Source organism: Cajanus cajan, chromosome 2 (genome assembly GCF_000230855.2).
Source record: "Cajanus cajan strain Asha chromosome 2, NIPB_CcT2T_4, whole genome shotgun sequence".
NCBI classification, from domain to species: domain Eukaryota; kingdom Viridiplantae; phylum Streptophyta; class Magnoliopsida; order Fabales; family Fabaceae; genus Cajanus; species Cajanus cajan.
In genome coordinates, this window is record NC_138518.1 from 80717713 (window position 1) to 80737392 (window position 19680).

At 29.5% G+C, this 19680-nt stretch overlaps 3 protein-coding genes and 2 non-coding genes across 5 annotated transcripts; 1 reads left to right on the forward strand and 4 right to left on the reverse strand.

The window, feature by feature from the left end:
* Window positions 1-655: 655 nt before the first annotated feature.
* Window positions 656-1989, reverse strand: LOC109799529 (ribosomal protein-like protein). Its single transcript, XM_020360104.3, has 2 exons — window positions 1835-1989; window positions 656-1290 (listed from the first exon to the last, which is right to left on the reverse strand). Exon 2 carries the CDS (start codon window positions 1243-1245, stop codon window positions 826-828), a length of 420 nt encoding a protein of 139 aa, XP_020215693.1. The 5' UTR covers window positions 1246-1290; window positions 1835-1989; the 3' UTR covers window positions 656-825.
* Window positions 1447-1598, reverse strand: LOC114915962 (small nucleolar RNA snoR137). The gene has a single exon (XR_003804236.1). It is a non-coding gene; the product is annotated as a small nucleolar RNA snoR137 (small nucleolar RNA).
* A 2744-nt stretch (window positions 1990-4733) lies between the features above and the next one.
* LOC114915961 (small nucleolar RNA snoR137) lies at window positions 4734-4885 on the reverse strand. The gene has a single exon (XR_003804235.1). It is a non-coding gene; the product is annotated as a small nucleolar RNA snoR137 (small nucleolar RNA).
* A 5466-nt stretch (window positions 4886-10351) lies between these two features.
* LOC109799697 (Transducin/WD40 repeat-like superfamily protein) lies at window positions 10352-12159 on the reverse strand. Its single transcript, XM_020360307.3, has one exon. It carries the CDS (start codon window positions 11826-11828, stop codon window positions 10509-10511), a length of 1320 nt encoding a protein of 439 aa, XP_020215896.1. The 5' UTR covers window positions 11829-12159; the 3' UTR covers window positions 10352-10508.
* Window positions 12160-15097: 2938 nt separating this feature from the next.
* Window positions 15098-19582, forward strand: LOC109799672 (protein SIEVE ELEMENT OCCLUSION B). Its single transcript, XM_020360279.3, has 7 exons — window positions 15098-15394; window positions 15796-15900; window positions 15980-16428; window positions 16586-16695; window positions 16810-16952; window positions 17230-17721; window positions 18237-19582. The coding sequence occupies exons 1-7, from the start codon at window positions 15194-15196 to the stop codon at window positions 18852-18854; spliced, it is 2118 nt and encodes a 705-aa protein (XP_020215868.1). The 5' UTR covers window positions 15098-15193; the 3' UTR covers window positions 18855-19582.
* Window positions 19583-19680: the final 98 nt, after the last annotated feature.

Consider the following 19680-nt stretch of genomic DNA (forward strand, 5'->3'; position numbering starts at 1 on the left):
TCGACTCTATGGTCACTATGAAGGAAACTAAAGGAAAAAAGAAATGTTTTTAGTATGTATAAACTTATCAAATCATTTGTTATTCAGAAGGAATAATTCAGAATTTGAGGATCTGGATACAACTTGTCACAAAAATTGCTCAATAAGACTTACTATTTCAATTTGACTAATTTCCAATTGTTTTAACTGTTGAAAGATTAAAATTAAAAAACAAAACATTGTCGATCACAAAAGTTAAACTTATTTTGAGTGCAAGACTAAAATTAAAACAAAACATTGTCGATCACACTCTTATTTTGTTAGAATGTATTTTGGGGGTGTTTATTTTGTTAGAATGTATTTTAGGGGAAGTGTGACACATTGGATGGTGGCATGACAAAAAATTTTTATATCCTGATTGGAACTGAGGATATTTGACACATGTATTAAGTTATCTTTCATTAGATTGCCTAGACTTTTGACTGGTCATTGTTTCCTGTAAGAAATTTATAGCTTAGTCAGAAAATTATAACTTCCAGAAATAAGAGAATAATGTTATGTTCACTGGTCAAGATAATTAATTGTAAGTTTAGGAGCCATTTTCTCCAACAAAACAAAACATAACACACGGCTTTATCTGTATAAATTATTGGTAGATAGAGATAGAATTGAACTATTCTATTTGATCATGCAAACTCAATCTATTTTAATCGATGGCCAAGAGTGATACATATTCCTTGAGCAAACAATTCATATAATCAATCAGGCAAATTAGCAACATGGTTTTTTTCTAATATAAAACTATTCTACAAATTAATAGTTAAACAAATAATGAGAAATTATACATCATTGAGGTGAGGATTGGATAGCACTGGAAACAGAGTTCCATATGTTACCAAGAGGGGCAATGACATGAGGCACAAGAGCCCCAATTCCTTTTAGGGCAGCACCGGATGCAAGCCCAATTGCAAAAGTTTCAATATACCCAGGCTTAGAATCAAGCTTCATGTCTAAAATAGTGAGTCTATTACTAATTGCATCAATCTTCCTAGAAGACTCTGTCAATAGCTTATCGTGTTTACCTCTACCAGAGGATACAACCGAAAACAACGCCTTCTGAAGATCCTCAATGACCTTCATTGAGGCTTCTTGCGAGTCCATACCCCGTGACTCATAGTGCGATATCAACTCCTTCGCCGTTGGTAGCTTCATTTTTTTCGATGGTTTTGGTCCAGCCGTCGGTAAAGTAATATTTGGAGATTCCATTTCTACAATGTTTCTCTTGCTCAGTCACACATTACATTCATTAACCTAGCACACAACGTTTAGCCAATAATTAGTGTTTATTGCATCAGTCAAAAATCTCATTTTCCATTTCTCAATTTCAATAATTAATTCCATAAAATCGTCATTTACGACACTATTTAATTATTCATAAACCAAAATTGCGATAAATGTGTAACGGACTTATGTACCAGTAGACAGGTAGCATAGTGTAGATTAAAGAAAATTACACCACGCTGTTTAAAACTGGTTATTCAGAGAAAATTTATTTATATATGCTTCGGAAACAAGAACATTCCCATGGAGAATAAGGAGGGTTCACCAGATGAAGCAACAAGAAAAATCAAGATTGAATTAAAGAAATGGAACAACGCGACTTTCGAACAGAATACGACTGAAATTACACGTATCTATTTTTAAAATGTCGACGTTGAAATTGCTTTACGCTTTCGTTGACGCGTCCTTCATTATTGGAAAATAAAAAGAACGCAACGCCTATCAAAAGCGACAAATGAAGAATACATAGTTCAGGAAGAAAAAAAATGAGTAAACCCTAAAGAAGAAAACATACTCGAACAGAATTCGGTTGAAGATAACTTGGTCTGGCGGCGCTAGGTTTATCTATTTCGGTTCCGAAGACGTTTCAGCCTATGCTTTTATAAAGAAACAGAACGAAACTACGTCGGTAGCTAGATGGGCTTTTTAACCCTTTGATGTTTTGGACCCAAAATAAAAATTCTCTGAGGTCGAATTCGAATATTTCATATAATTTAGTTACGCTAAAATCTTATATTGTTGCCTATTAATGCTTATGAAGAAAGATACACTTTTTACATAATAAATTTATACAAAAAAAATAATATAAGAAAATTTATTTCTTAAAATATCTGCACTTAAAACCTAAACAAAACAAAAATATAATAAATCATATTTATTTATAAATGTTCGTAAATATTAATAAAATGTTGCCTGTCACTGCCTACGAGGAGATATAGATACATTTTTTATGCATAATAAATTAGTATGAGTTAATTCGTATGTTTCTTTTTTATTCATTTTTATATATTATTTGAATTAAAATGTAGTTATTTTCTTAACATATATTTTATTTAAAATTATATATAAGTAAAATAAATATTTTAGAGTTGGGCAAAATTTATTGTGAAATTTCAAATCTCGGTCAGAATTAAGTTATTTATATATATATATATGTTCGCAATGAGGATTGAACCTAAGTCCTCATGTTTCTAACTGCCTTAATCCCTCCCACTCAACCACTAGGCTAACCCTAGTGATTATATATTGATGTCGTTTGAACCCATATATATATATATATATATATATATATGTTATTTTATATATTAAATTGTCGTTATTAAATCAGACAAATAAAATTCATGACATGAATGGCGTATAATTAGTATATAGATTTACTAAAAACAAATTTTACTATAGTCATTTTTTAGCACAGAGACCAAAAATAATGTTATTTTTTATTTTATTTTAAGGACTAAAAACAAACATATGAAAATCAATTTAAACATAGGATATTTTAAACATTATAATGCAATTTATTTTAAAATCCTTTTCCTTTAAATCTCGCCAATATTAAAATATAACTAAAATTAGATTTTGATAGATTTTATTTCTCCTTGTTACACTTCTAAAATTAAAATAAATAAATAAATAAAAATTCCCCTCTCCATTGTTCTTCAATCAAATATTATGTTAAGCAATAATTTTTTAAAATAAAAATTTAATTTTTGCATTATAGAAATGCTAAGAACATGTTTTTTTTTTATATTAATTTATATTTTTTTAAATGATAAAATTTAGTGGGTCTTGTATCTTCTTTAATACTCCCTCCTACCCTTTTCACAAAACTCAAATAATTATTTTATTAAGATTGAATAACTTAGTTAATAAAAATAACTATATATATATATAATTTACACGTCTTCAATAACTATACATTAAAATAAAACAATAGTTAAATTGGTTGAATTCACATTATATAAAAAATTATTAAAAATATCATTTTACCAATTTGATATTATGATGTCAACAAATTCTATCCTTAATTAATATATTTATTATCCTTATTTTATTGACTATGAATGAGAAAGGGAAAAATAGAATTTTTGAAATTCTTTGAGACAAAGTTAAACTCTTAAAAGGCTATACATTTCACCTTCTATTTAATGAACATATAGAAGAAGAAAAAACGTAATATTGATCATTGTAAAAAAGCCCGAGCTAAACATACAATTTGATGATTATAAAAAAAAAAATAAAAAATTGAAGGATTATTTTTTTTTAATAATTTTTAGTCAATATTATATGTTAAAAAAATGTGCTAGATAATGTGTTTTTAACGCTCTTTTTCTTCTTATTATTGTACTTTTATAAACAACGAGAATTCTAATTATACAATTAGACTTTAATATTATATCTTTCTTATAGGGGAAGTGTTGATACATTGGATGGTGGCATGACAAAAATTGTTTTATATCCTGATTGGATCTGAGTATAATGTATTAAGTTATCTTCTATTAGATTGCCTAGACTTTTGTCATGCTTTGGTCTTCAAGTTGAAATTGTTTCCTGAACGAAATTTATAGCTTCTGTAGTCAGAAATTATAACTTACAGAAATAAGAGAATAATAATTGTAAATCAAAACAATCGGTAGATAGATATAGAATTGAACTTTTCTATTTGATCATGCAAATTCAATCTATTTTAATTGATGACTAAGAGTGAAACATATTCCTTGAGAAACCATTCACATAACCTATCATGCAAATTAGTAACAGTTTTTTCTTATATAAAACTATTCTACAAATTAATAATGACATAAACAATGAGAAATTATACATCATTTAGGTGAGGATAACAGAGTTCCATATATTACCAAGAGGGGCAATGACATGAGGCACAAGAGCCCCAATTCCTTTTAGGGCAGACCTGAGGCAAGCCTAATTGCAAGTTTTAACATACTCAGGCTTAGAATCAAACTTCTTGTCAAGAACAGTGAGTCTATTAATAGTTGCATCAATCTTTCCTAGAAGACTCTGTCAATAGCCAATAGCTTATCGTGTTTATCTTTACCAAAGGATACAGCTGTCCTTCTGAAAATTCTCAATGACCTTCATTGAGGCTTCTTGCAGGATACCCTGTGACTCATAATAGGATATAAACTCCTTTGCCGTTGGAAGTTTCATTTTTCTTTTCAACGGTTTTAATCCAGCCTCCGGTACAGGAGATTCCATTTCTACAAAGCTTCCCTTGTTTAGTCACACATTCTTTAACGTAGAAAACAATGTTTAGCCAAGAATTAATTTTTGTTGCAATAGTTGAAATTCTCATTTTTCATTTCTCAATTTCAATCATTAATTTCATTAAATAAATCGTCATTTATGACACTATTTAATTATTCATAAGCCGAAACTGAGATAAATGTGTAATGGATTTATGTACCAGTAGACAGGTAGCATAGTGTAGATTAAAAAAAATTACACCACGCTGTTTAAAACTGGTTATTCAAAGAAAATTTATTTATATATGCTTCGGAAACAAGAACATTCCCATGGAGAATAAGGAGGGTTCACCAGATGAAGCAACAAGAAAAATCAAGATTGAAGTAAAGAAATGGAACAACGCGACTTTCGAACAGAATACGACTGAAATAACACGTATCTATTTTAACAAAAAATGTCGACGTTGAAATTGCTTTACGCTTTCGTTGACGCGTCCTTCATAATTGGAAACTAAAAAGAACGCAACGCCTATCAAAAGCGAAAAATGAAGAATATATAGTTCAGGAAAAAAAAACGAGTAATCCCTAAAGAAGAAAACATACTCGAACAGAACATAAAAGTAATAAGAGAACCCTAAAGGAGAAAACATAATTGAAATCTGAAGCAGTCATGGACGCAGAATTCGGTAATATAACCTGGTCCGGAGGCGCTAGGGTTTACTTTTCTTTTGGTACTGAATAGGTTTCTGCCTAATGCTTTTATAAAGAAACAGAACGAAACTACACGGACTACGCCGGTGGCCAGATGGGCTTTTTAAAAAAAAAACTACCAAAAGTTAATGTTTTGGACCTCAAGCTAATATGGATTAACCCTCTTATGCTTTGGAACAAGAATAAAAATCCTCTCCATATCATGCTAGTCAGGCGGAGATACTTCGCACCTCTATATAAATTTTATTTCTAACTTTAAAATAACGCATGAATCAAATAAATTCATTCTTGACATATAATTGTATAAATAATTTTACACAATATAATATGATTAATTCAATCATTGTTAATTGATGAAGTGCATAATAATCAAAATATAATAGAAGTTGAATTCATATAAAAGAAAAATTTATGTTCTACATAGTTATATTTGTAATGATAGATTAAAATAATATATATAATAATAACTTGCAGTTTTTCCATCATAAATTTTTTTAATAGGAAGATCAAATAATAATTTCGCTTCAGGACGATTTTTAGTTTCCCTGCAAATTATGAATAAAATTAATGAAATTAACGAAATTAAATGTCAATAAATAATAAACAACATTTTAAATAATTAATAATTAAATTGCATAATATCATACCTTTCGATAATAAATTTTAATTCTTTATAAATATGTCATCCATAATTTCTTTAACTTTAAAAAACTGCATAAACAAATAATAGAGTGTCAAGTATCAATATGAGAGATTTAATATTTGATGTAAATTTTTATAAGTTATGTAAAAAATTACTACAACCTCAAAAATGGAAATATCTTATTTTGCATGAAAGTTGTTAATATGACAGATATTACTCGATCTTGCATTTTCAAGTGTCCTATTATTGTTAAAAATGAGTTAGAATTTATTTAAATTAGGTAATAATACAACTATATTTATATATATATATATATATGAAATTATCACATATAAAATATTTTTAGAACCATATTATTATATTACCTTTCTAATTTTTGAGATAACAATTCTTTTTTCACCATTTTCCAAAGTTGGGTTTTATCTACTATTACCGTAGAACTTCACCCAATAGAATATACTTTTAAACGATGAACCTGCCACAAAAAAAAATACAATTTAAATAGATAAGCAATAACAAAATATGAAGACTAACCATGAATTAAATTGAACCTTGTTGTCAATGAGAGAAATTGTTGAGAGTGAATACTTGTCCTTCCAAATATTCCATAATTTTTCAAAGTCATCTTCCTAGTAAATATAAGTAATATAATGAAAAATAGATGATAATAAAGTTTCATAATAAAAAGTGAATAAATATGTTATCACTTACCTGTTTGTCAAAATACATATTCAAATTCTTTCTATTGATCACTTCATATAACTGCAGGATCTCCTTGAATCTTAATTTGACTGTAGATAAAAAAATAAAAGAAACAAATTTTAGTTTTTGTATATCATTATCAAGTATTAATCTAAATCCATCATTAATATAAATTAAAAGGCGCAACACCTGATTTTGAGATAACAAAATTTCTTTAAAAACAATATTTTCGTAAAGTTTTCATCTTCCCCTTCAAGTTTTCATTCTTTAAAAAGAATTTTCGTTGAAGCTTGAGAAACACCTCTTGACAAAGCAACATATAATTGACCATGACTAAAAATATTATTAACGCGTTCATGATTCACGAATTAGGGTCTCATTCACGCTACTAAAGTAATTTTTCCATTTTTTTTTCTACTTTTTATTCCATTGATATTTTCTATTATTTATTTCGCATATAAGAAGGATTTTAAATAAAAGTCACCATTGAGAATATTTTCATGATTCACATTAAATTTCAAAACTTTCCTTTAATTTTATTTAACAATCATAATATGTGCCATTAAATAATAACAATAATTTTTTTATAATTAAATTAATTACATGCATTTATGTAATTAATAAACTCAATGTATTTCTCAAGTTTAGTCTTTTTTTTACAATGATTTTTTTTTTTGTGTATTATTTTTACAAAGAATTTAATTTTACTCGTTATTAAAAATTTAAATTTAAAATATCTCTATTTTCTGAATTCATTTTTTCCCTTTGAAATTATAAAAAAATCATATTTAAACTTTCTATCTTAATAGATTTAAAAATATAAATATATAACTATATTTTATTAAAAATTCAAATTTAATATATGCCTAATTTTAAATTTTAAATTTTAAATTCTAAATTACAAATTTTAAATTTTAAATTTTAAATTTTAAATTTTAAATTTTAAATTTTAAACTTTAAATTTTAAATTTTAAATTTTAAATTTTAAATTTTAAATTTTACATTTTAGATTTTAGATTTTAGATTTTAATTTTTAAATTTTAAATTTTAAATTTTAAATTTAAATTTTAAATTTTAAATTTTAAAATTTTAGATTTTAGATTTTAGATTTTAAATTTTAAATTTTAAATTTTAAATTTTAAATTTTAAATTTTAAATTTTAAATTTTAAATTTTAAATTTTAAATTTTAAATTTTAAATTTTGAATTTTAAATTTTGAATTTTTGAATTTTGAATTTTGCATTCTAAATTTTTAAATTTTAAATTTAAAAAATTTTAAGTTTTAAATGTTGAATTTTGAATTTTGAATTCAACACATATAGATTGCATAAAAAGTAAACCACGATTCAAAAAGAACAAATAATAAATAACTGTTACGCTTAAGTGGAGTTTTGTGTTTCGGAGAAGTGTGGGTGGTTTTCCTTTTGGGTGTGGAAAAATAACTGGTTTGTTGCCCGTCTCTGTCTATTCTAATCTTATGTGTTGCTTTGTGTGTGTCTTACATGAGAAAGTTGCATGTTTTGTAAAAGGGTTATTATAATATTCATCAAGTAAAATAAAAACCATCAGCACAGAAAGGAAAGCACGAAAACAAAAAAGAATTCCGATAATGTAAAAAGATGAAATTGAAAATGAAAGCTTGCAATGCAATTGACCCAACAAACCGTAAAAACGTAAATGTGAATGAAAAATTGAAATGGTTACAAAGAAAGTGAGAAGGTGTTGCAATGCAATGAATGGGTCTCGAAATTTTGAAACATTGATAGTATGAATGAATTATACAAAAAAAAATACTAAAAGATTTCACCTGGGTATCAGGGGGACGAATTTGAACTTATATATGTCAAAGCACCTATAATTGAAGATAATAAATCATCACAACAATAAGTTAGAAGGAAGAAATAACAATCCGCATGAATTTTTAGGATAGGTTTTGGTTTGCCCAAACCCCCAAAAAATTGTAACGTACAATGAGAAGTTATGAATGTGAGAGTAGTGGGTTGATTTGAAAAGTGAAGGAGATGAAAGACACAAGTCTAATTTTAAAACCCAAATTTTTCTATTGCCAGTTATATCCATATAGATTAAGAAAGACAACATATTAATAAAGGGTAAATTAGTCATAAAATTTGTGGAAACCAAACTGAAGTATTGTTATAGATAACTTAGTTACGTTAAAATTTTATATTTATTTTACTTTATAAAAATAGTTAAATTGTTGCCTATTGATACTTATGAAGAGAGAGATACGCATTTTCCATAATAAATTTATATAAAAAATTAATATGAGAAAAATTATTTCTTAAAATATCTGCACTTAAAACCAAAATAATACAAAAATATAATAAATTATATATATATATATATATTTTTATAAATGTTTGTAAATGTTAATAAAATGATAAATTCTACAATACCGATATAAATTTGATGATTTTGAAACTGTCAATTTTTAAGTTAATAATATTCATTCATTTATTTATTTGTTATGTTATAATTTTGTACCTGTGTCAAGTAGTTGACTAGAAGTATTATATGCATTTGAAATTGGTTAACAAACAAAATACAAGTAAGACTTCTTATCTTTTGTTGGATCAAATTAGTATTACAAACACTTTTTCACTTCATGTTCCATAAATTTTAAAATTATATTTTCACACTTTTATTGAACAATTAATATGATACAAGGCGATTATAATATGAAAAGAAAAATTATATAAATGTGAACTATATAACTTAAGGGAAAAAAAATTGAACCAAAACATCTCAATTTATGAGGGTGTCATTATAATACTTTAATAAAATATTGTTTGTCAGTGCCTACAAAGGGATAAATATATTTTTTATGCATAATAAATTAGTATAATTTAATTCATATGTTTTTTTATTCATTTTTATATATAGTTTAAATTAAAATGTAGTTATTTTTTAATATGTATTTCATTTGAAATTATATATAAAAGTAAACTGATTTCGTTTTAAGTTGAACAAAATTTTGTGAGATTTCAAGCCTTTAATTTTGTGAAATTATTTAAATTCGGTGCTAAATACACTTTTAGTCTCTCAATTCTTAGATTTACATTTTTTTTATCAAATTTAAATTTTGTTTTCAATTTCAAAATTAAATAAAAATTATTTTAGTTTCTCCGTTAAAATATCATCATTAAATATGTCAAATAAAACTTACAACATGGTTGACATATGATTGGTATACAGCACATTTACTAAAAAAGATTTTACTACAGTCATTTTTTAGTATGGAGACGAAAAATAATTATATATATATATATATATATATATATATATATATATATATATATATATATATATATATATATATTGAGAGACACATGAAAATCAATTTACATTTGTATCCATATAATTTAGAATTTAAAAGTATAAGTAAGGATGATTTAAACATTATACTACAATTATTTTAGAAATTGTGTCATTTAAATCTTTCCAATATTGGAAAGAAGCTAAAATTAAGTTAGGAGGGATGTTTTTTTTGTCTCCCCTCTCCTCTTATCTTTTTTTTTTTTTTTTTTAAAAAAAAAAAAACTTCCCTCCGTCCTCCTTAAACCAAACTCTATGTTAGGCATTTTTTTTAGAAAAAATAACAATTCAATTTTTCATTAGGGAAATGTTAAGAACATGTTTTATTATTGATTTAGATTTTTTTAAATTGATAAAATTTAGTAGGTCTCATATCTTCTTAGACATTGTAATCTACGTCACGTATTAGGTATATTTATACCCGTCCTACAAACGTTCATAAATTAATTAAATATATTTTTTAAAAAAATAAATATACAAAAAAGATCACAAAAATCATGACAGAAATGTCATCATTGTATACAATTTTTTTTCATAATCAGAACTTTTTTTTTTCTCTTTCAATATTGTGTTTCCTTTTCTCCATAATTGATTTTCTATGAATTCAATTCTCGATCATGCTTGGACTGACTCACGATAGAAACCTGCCAAACCTTAATCTCTCCATCAAGAGAACCACTAAAAACCGAAACACTACCATTAGAAGTCTTATTTTGATCATATTCGGGAATTGCCGCCAAGGATTTGACCGGTTTCCGGTGACCGTCGAGGACAGCAAGGCATCCAAACCGTCCATCATAATCGCGCCTCCAAATCCTGACGGTCCGATCAGCGGACCCACTCAGCAGCAAATCAGAGACGTTGACCAAGCACAGTATCGCCTTCTGGTGCCCCCTCAGCGCCCCACTCACCACCATGTGGTTCGCGCTGTCCTCCCTCTCCCATACCAATATGGAACGATCGCACGCGCCCGAAAACAGCACCGAAGCGTCGTCGTTTAACGCCAGCGCGTTCACCGCAGACTTGTGCTTCTCCAGCGTCGCCACCAGCACGTGCCGCTTCTCGTCCACGTGCCTCGCCCACACGCGTATGCGCCTGTCTGCGGATCCCGTGTACACGGTCCCATCGTTAGACACTGCGACCGCGTTCACCGCGTCCTCGTGCGCCCTCACAGACTCCACGCAGCGGAAATCCGAGAGCCGCCATATCTTGAGGGTTCTGTCCCACGAAACGGAGTAGATGGCGCCGTTAGTAACGGCGAGGCCCGTTACGGCGTCGGCGTGCTCGATCCATAAACGCTTGTTGTGGCGGCGGATCGTGACGTAGTTTTTGGGGAGGAGGAAACGGCGGAGACGGTCGTTGACGGTGGGGAGGGTTGTCAACATGCGGTGGTTTTTGTTGTTGTGGTGCCATACGCGGATCTTGGAGTCTTGGTGGGTGGTGAGGATGATGTTTTTGGAGAAGGTGATGGTTTTGATGGAGCCGGAGGAAGTGGAGAGTTTTGTGTCGAAGGTGTGGAGGTTGGTGCATGAGTGGAGGTCGTAGACGTTGATTTGGTGGTCGGTGGCGGCGTAGAGGAGGGTGTCGTTGACGGCGAGGGAGGTGACGGGGCGAGAGGGGTGTGGTGTGAGGGTGGTGAGGCAGTGGTGGGAGACGGAGAAGGTTAGGGTTTGTGGAGAGAGGTTGAGAGAGGGAACGGATGGGAGGGTTTGTATGGAGAGGTTGCTTTGGAGAGAGCAAGTGCTAGTGCTGGTGTTAGAGGTTGTGGAAGAGGGTGCTTCGGAGCTGGTGGAGTGATCGTGATATTGATATGCATGTTTTTGTTGTTTGTGAGGGAGTGAGATTGTTGATGGGTGGGTGGTGGCGACGGTGCAGGTGGCGGAGGAGCATGTGTGAAGCCACGACTGGAACCGCATGATTATTCTGCTTGATTGTGTGATGGGAGAAAAGGGAAAGGTTTGCTTAAGAGGGTGGGAATGGGATGACGAAGAAGCGAAAGAGGATAAGTAAGAGGAGGAGTGAACGATGGGTTCGAGGTTCTTATGCGACGGACCAAGGCATCATTTTTTATTGCATGTTGTATACTGACAGAAGGAGCATTTCCTGTGTGCGGTGTGCCGGATCATCAATCAGAAAACGCCAAAATAATTCATAGCTGGGTTCATTCATGTTTGTCCTTTTCTTCACCTTTTTTTCTTCTATCGCTTGGAAACCTTGCTCTTTTTTAATTGTTCAATGCAATGCACGTCAAATTTATGATTAGCTACTGGAGCATCAATAATATTTTTAGAAATGTTTCTCCCCCTTTCATAAAACTGAATTCCATCACCTTTAAAATATAAAATAAAATAAAACTAATTCAAATTTTACTCGTGAAAAAAATACATGATTTTAAAGGAAAATTTATAAAATCGGTAAGTATTTTGTATGAATAACATTGTTATAAAAAAATGTGATTAAAAAAAAGTGTGGCTCAATTTTTATGAATTTTTGCAAGTTTTATAGTTTTAAAATAGAATTAATTTGTTGTTGTAGGAAGGCCGTCTCTTTGTTGGGAACTGAGTAGCACAGTTGTGGTTGTGGGTTGTGTAGAATACGCGTGGCTTGACTCGCTTCCATATGGATGCCAAAGTCCAAGTTGGCATATTTTACACTTAGCACACATGCAGATACAGTCATACAGTTGAGACGAAAGACCGCAAACTCTTTCGTGTTACAATGACAATGGGTCGGATAGGATAGCTACATGTTTCTTCATCTTCATTTTTGTTTCTTTTTCATATACTATACTAATTTCTGTATGTATATTAGATGATACAAAATTTGTATACTTATTTTCATATTCGTTGATATCAGATATATTTATATTCATTTCATATTCTTTTAAAAATTAATTAAATATTTTTTAAAAAAAATAAAATTTTTATTATAAATTATTAAATTATATGAATTAAATTTATTTAACAAAAACTAAAATAAAATAAAAACTATATAAATATTAAATAATTTCAAAAATAATTAAACATTTAAATTTTAAAATGGATATATATATATATCTAATTTAATAAATTATATATTATTCATATTTATGTCTAATAAATTAAATATTATATTTATTTGTCAATTCCGTTCGCTATGCACAACTGCATTCTTTTTTACAAAAATAAAAAGAAAGACGGTTTTTGTGGTGGTCTTCTTGTTCTTGGTTTCACCAGCAAGGCTAGCTGTACTCATTTATTGAAACAATTGCCAGTTTTTCGTTATGCTAACCGCCAATGAAAATCCCTTTTGAGTTGCATCACACGTGACATAAAAAATTCAAAACTGTAAAGGCAATATGATTTCATCACGGAGATATTCTACTTCAATAATAGGATGACCTTTATTTCAGCTCATATAGGTCCAACACATGAAACACCTCTATAAATAATGTTATCTATTTACAATCTTTTCTTGTGTCACTATAAATTACTAATACTTTTTCTTTCTATAAATATACCTTCAAAATATCACAACATTTATATTATCCTTATTGGTTTAACTAAAGAATTTTTCATGGTTATACTTTATTTTAAGGTTAAAATATAAATTTTAATTGATATAATTTTATTTATTTTATATTTAAATTTTTATAGCTTAAAATAAATATTTTTAGTCTACATATTTATATTTATTAATCATTTTTTGCCTCTACGATTTAAAATGTATTTTTTTAGTCTTTATTTATATTTTTTTAATTTTTAAAATTTTTATTATTACTTTTTTTAACGTTATTTCTTTTGTGTTGAGTTGATAGAAATATTCAATTTTGTGAAAATAAAAAAAAAAGTATCGAAATGATAAATGTTGTTATAAGTGAAGGTAAAAAAAAGGTATGAAACATAAAAAACTTAAAATTTAAAATAAATATAATAAAATAAATTTAACATCAAATATCCAAAATTTAACTAATACATATGTTACATCAACACAAAAAGATAACGTTATAAAAAAAATTAACGAAAGACCAAAAGAATTAAGAAAAATAATAAATATAAAAACTAAAAATAATTGAAAAAGATAAATATAACAATTAAAAATATATGTTTTAAATTATAAAATAAATTAAAAAATATTTTAACTTATTTTTTTATTTATAAAGTCGAATTTGATAATAAAAAAAATTATCACTAAACTGAAGTTGATCCTTGATAACATTTATTTACTTGTAATACCTAACTGTCTTTTTAAATTGTTTATTATCATTCCTCTCATCCTCTCCTTTCTACAAGTCTTTTAATAAATTAATTTATGTAAGAAATTTGATTAACTTTAGTTTGTGTCTATTTTTTTATTGTTTCAAGATAGTAGATTAACTTTATGCATATCATTCTTTAAGTTGTTTACACATCTCATCAATCATATTACTAATTATCTTTTCTCTTTTCCTATTAGTGTGGATACATCTTGGGTTTTTCATATTTTAAATATTCAAATGAGACTTTTTTTTCTTTCTATTTTTTCCCTATTACATTTATTATTTTTATCTCTTTTATATATTTTTTTTTCTCTTTCTAAGGTGTATTATCGCATGTTAGGTGTTTAAAAAATATTTTCTTTGCTTGTTTATTGTATCTTAGCAAGTGTTGGTAATCAATTGTGATTTGTGAGGAATGAAAACTATCTATGGGAAGTGGCGCCTGAGAGCAATGTAGGAAGTAACAAAGTGATAAGGTTACTTTAGTAAAGTAAAAAAATAAATAAAGCATTTCTTCACTATTAAGTTCCGAATCAGGATTTACTTTTATAGTTGCCAAAAAGAAGAAACTTGTGAGAATAATAGGAAGTCCCACAAAACTAATCCATTTAACTTCCTTATACGATAATGATTTTTTTATGGGATTTAGTTATTGTTTCGTTTAATTTTTATTTAAACCTTTATACTATTTTTTAAGAAAAAGGAATATAAAGGTATAATAAAAATTTTCAATATGAAACTAACTAATTAAGTAGAATAAAAGTTATGAATAAAGCATAATAAAAGTTTTTATCATTTGTGTGACAATTGATGAAAGGTATAAATTCGACAAATCTTTTATTTGATATTTTCATTTTCTCCTTTATTACTTTATGTAGAATGAGCCCAAAAACAAGTAAGGTATAAATTCAATTGAAATTGACATCAATAATTATATAAGAAATCATTAGCACCAACCAAATCCAAATGCTTTAACTCATTACTACTTCTAAACATTAGCTATTCATTCTTCCTTTGTTGCCTCCTTAATTTTTTATAAAGAAAATGGCAATGATCCCTCGAAAGATGCAATCTAGGGCTAGTCGCCATATTTTTTCATCATCCAATGATACTACATTGACCAAACATATATGTGCCACTCATGCTCCTGTTGATGGTCTCATTCATATTAGACCTCTTCTCAATGTTGTTCAAGACATTTTTCATTGTGCTGCCTCTCTCACCCATCCCATTGTTGAGGCATATGTGTGTGTTCACTTTCACTTTCTAAAGATTATTATATAGTCTTGCATCATTTTATGTCCATAATCTTAGTTAATTTGTTGGGATACAATCAAAGTTTTGCATCAATAAAACAATAGGAGAAATATGAGCTTATAAACACATGAATGTCTTCATTGCTATGAAGTCTTTCGGGTAATAATAAAGACAAATTCACGATAATTTAAACTCGAATTGGATAATATCATACTCATATAAAAATGTGTGTGAATCCTTATGCACAACATAATCACTATGTATCGTTAAAAAGTTAATAAAACTATGTTAGGTGAAGACTAATTACATAATAATCTCTTCAATCCGTTTGCATTTTGCTTCTTGATTAACTTGGTTTCTAATTGAGGCTGTTTTGAAAATTTACACAGGGACAACAAGGGAAAATGAGTTTCATGAAGGACAATATCCACCAATCTGATGTAGCTGACCTACAAGATATATTGTACCACACAATCAACAAACTTTCTTGCGAGGTTTTCTTATTCCTAATAATAAATTTTTCTTAGAATCATAACACTGTAACTTATTCATGATTTCATGTTTGAGTCATAGATATGTTGCAAGTGTTCATATGGAGAAGATGTACATGCCACAACCATGGGAATACTAGGCATGCTCTCAAGTTATTCATGGGATGCAAAGGTGGTGATAGCATTAGCATCATTTGCAACCAACTTTGGGTTGTTTTGGTTGGTGGCTCAACTTTATACCACCAACCGTCTTGCTAAGTCTGTTGCAATGTTGAAGCACATCCATCAAACACTGGAACAAAGGGAGGATTTAGGATTGAAGTTCGAAACAATCAACAACCTTCTCAAGGCAACGTTGGATGCAACCAATTACATAGTCCAATTTCATGAGCTTCCCTCTCAATATATTGACCCTGAGGCACCAGAGATGTTTATTGCCTCTACTCTTATTCCTAGTGCTGTCTATTGGACCATTCGAAGTATTGTGGCTTGTGCATCGCATATTTTAGGCATAACTGGCTTGGGTCAAGGGTATGCCTCCATTGTTAATTACACATTATAATCATCACAACTTTATCTTAATAACTTTTGTTGATCTTTCTCTCTCTCTCTTTTAAGCCAAAAAATCTTTATCAATACTTTCTTGTTTTATTATCAATATTATTAACTTTCCTTTGGTTGATTTTAGATACGTTATATCAACATTAGAATCTTGGGAGCTTTCTAGTTTGGCCCATAAGCTTGATAACATAAATAGCCACCTTCGAAAGCAACTCGTCATTTGTCAACAACTTTTAGGTAAGTCAAACTAAGCATCTGGTTACCTTATATATGCACTTCAAAAGAAGAAATGTCTAGTTTTTCTTCGTGTAAAATATCTCTAATATATTGTGCATGTTATGTGTGATTCAGATGAGAATAAACAGAGAGAAGTATTTGATTCACTTTGGATCCTTTTTGAGACACCCCACCAAGATAATTTTAAAGTTCTCAAAGCTTTGATTTCCAGCAAGGATGATCCATTACCACTTCTTGATGGTTCTTCCAAACAAAGGGTTAATCATGAATCCCCTCTCGTATTCACTCTTTAGTATATGCATATATTATATTTCATCATATATCTTCATCAATTTGATCTTTAATGTAGATTTATTAACAATGGTAAGAATGCAATCTTACCACATTAATTTAAATTGCCTTTGTTATAATTCATAATCATTTTTTATAGTTAATTCAAAACTCATAACATTTGGTAAAGGACCCAATCAAGGGAATGCTATAATATTTACATATAGAGGTCCTGTTCTAACCTTTTAATGTATTTGTCTTTAGGTTAGCATTGAGGTATTGAGGAAGAAAATGGTGTTACTCTACATAACAGACCTACATAATGTCTCTGAACAAGAGATTGTGATTTTTGAACAAATGTACCTAGAGTCACGTGAGGATTCATTCAGGGTAGAGAGTCAATACGAATTGGTTTGGATTCCAATTGTGGACAAGGCAATCCCATGGTCTGAAGTGAAACCAAAGTTTAAAAAACTACAATCAATGATTTCGTGGTACTCACTTTTTGACCCTTCTCTTATGGAGTCTGCAACCATTAGGTACATTAAGGAGGTATGGCATTTCAACACGAAGCCAATCCTCGTAGTGTTGGATCCACAAGGGAAGGTAGTGAATCTTAATGCAATACCCATGATGTGGATTTGGGGAAGCTTAGCATATCCTTTCTCGAGCTCAAAGGAAGAAGCACTATGGAATGAGGAAACATGGGGGCTTGCACTATTGGCTGATACAATTGATCAGTCACTTTTGGATTGGGTCAGTAAAAACATTCTTTTATCTTTCTTTTATATATGCATATATGATCATGCAAACTAGTACTATAGTGTAATATAAGTCCAACTCGAGGAAGAAGATGTCTATAAAAATATCATAGAAAAAGAAAAAATAAAATAAAAAATAAAATGAATATTCTAATTATCATATAACCTACTGTATGATTCTTTTTAATTTTGCATTTAAGTCTAATTTTTGTACATGACTTCTCATGTAGTAGTTTTCGGTCTAAGATGTGGTTAACATTTTCAAATATAATGAAAATAATGACAATCTTTGGTCTTAAACTTATTTTTCTTTATTTGATGTAATAAATTTAAAAAATTGTTACATTGTATTGGTATTCATCAATTTTGCTATAGCACATCTCATTATTGACATCTTACAGATCTACCAACTCATAAAATTTAAGATAATTTTAAATTATACAAAAGAAAATTCTTTATATTTATTTATTTTATTGAAATTAATAAAGCTTGGATCATGCATTATTGTAGATGTCGGAAGGCAAATATATATGCTTGTATGGAGGGGGTGACATGGAGTGGATCCGCCAATTCACAAGCACTGCACATTCATTGGCGAAAGCTCTGCAACTACCACTAGAGATGATTTATGTGGGGAAAAGTAATCCAGGGAAAAAAGTTCAAGAACTCAACAATAACATACAAAAAGAAAATCTGAGCAACGTACTTCCAGACCTCGCCATAATTTGGTTCTTTTGGGTTAGGCTAGAGAGCATGTGGCAATCCAAATCACAGCAGAATAAAACAGTAGAGAACGACCATATAATGCATGAAGTTATGAGAATCCTAACCTACGACAGTGGTGACCCGGGATGGGTCGTAATGAGTCAAGGTACAGGAAAAATGATACAGGGCATGGGAGATGCATTTTTAAGGTGCTTGTATGATTATGAACAGTGGAAGGACAAGGCACAAGATAAAGGACTTTTACCAACAATGGATGATTATATAAAAGAAATCCAAATCCCACACCACTGCAATCGCTTGATACTACCAGGAACTAGTGGCGGAATACCAGACACAGTGACCTGCGCTGAATGTGGCAGAAAAATGGAAAAGTTCTACATGTATCGTTGTTGCAACGAGTGAGAACCTAGCTTAATCACAACATGAATCTGTTAGATTAATAAATCCTAGCTTACTTAAGGTCTTCAATTCAAGTGCTTGACATAAACATATGTTTTCATTGTCATAGCTTATGTACTAAACTAGTTCAAGTCATTTCTCCTATATATTATGTAAAGTGCTCTGCCAATTGATGACTTATAATAACATGAAAATTAGTAACATGGGTTTTTTTTTTTTAATACAAAACTATTCTACAAATTAGTAATTACACAATTATACATCATTGAGGTGTGGATTTGATAGCACTGGAAACACAGTTCCATATATTACCAAGAGTGGCAATGACATGAGGCACAAAAGCCCCAATTCCTTTTAGGAAAGCACTTGAGGCAAGCCCAATTGCAAAAGTTTCGACAAACCCAGGCTTAGAATCAAGCTTCATGTCAAGAACAATGAGTCTATTGCTGATTGCATCAATCTTCCTAGAAGACTCGGTCAATAGCTTATCGTGTTTACCTTTAACAGAGGATACAACTGAAAACAGCGCCTTCTAAAGGTCCTCAATAACCTTCATGGACGCTTCTTAAGTCCATTCCCTTAGACTCACAATGGAATATCAGCTGCTTCGCTGTCGAAAGCTTCATTTCTTTTCAACGATTTTGGTCCAACCTTCGGTAACGTTATACTGGCAGATTCCATTTCTGCACTGTTACCCTTCTTCAGTCATACATTCATTACATCATCAACCTACCACACAATGTTTAGCTAATAATTATTGTTTATTGCAATAGTTCAAATTCTCATTTTCCGTTTCTCAATTTCAATAATTAATTTCATTAAATCGTCA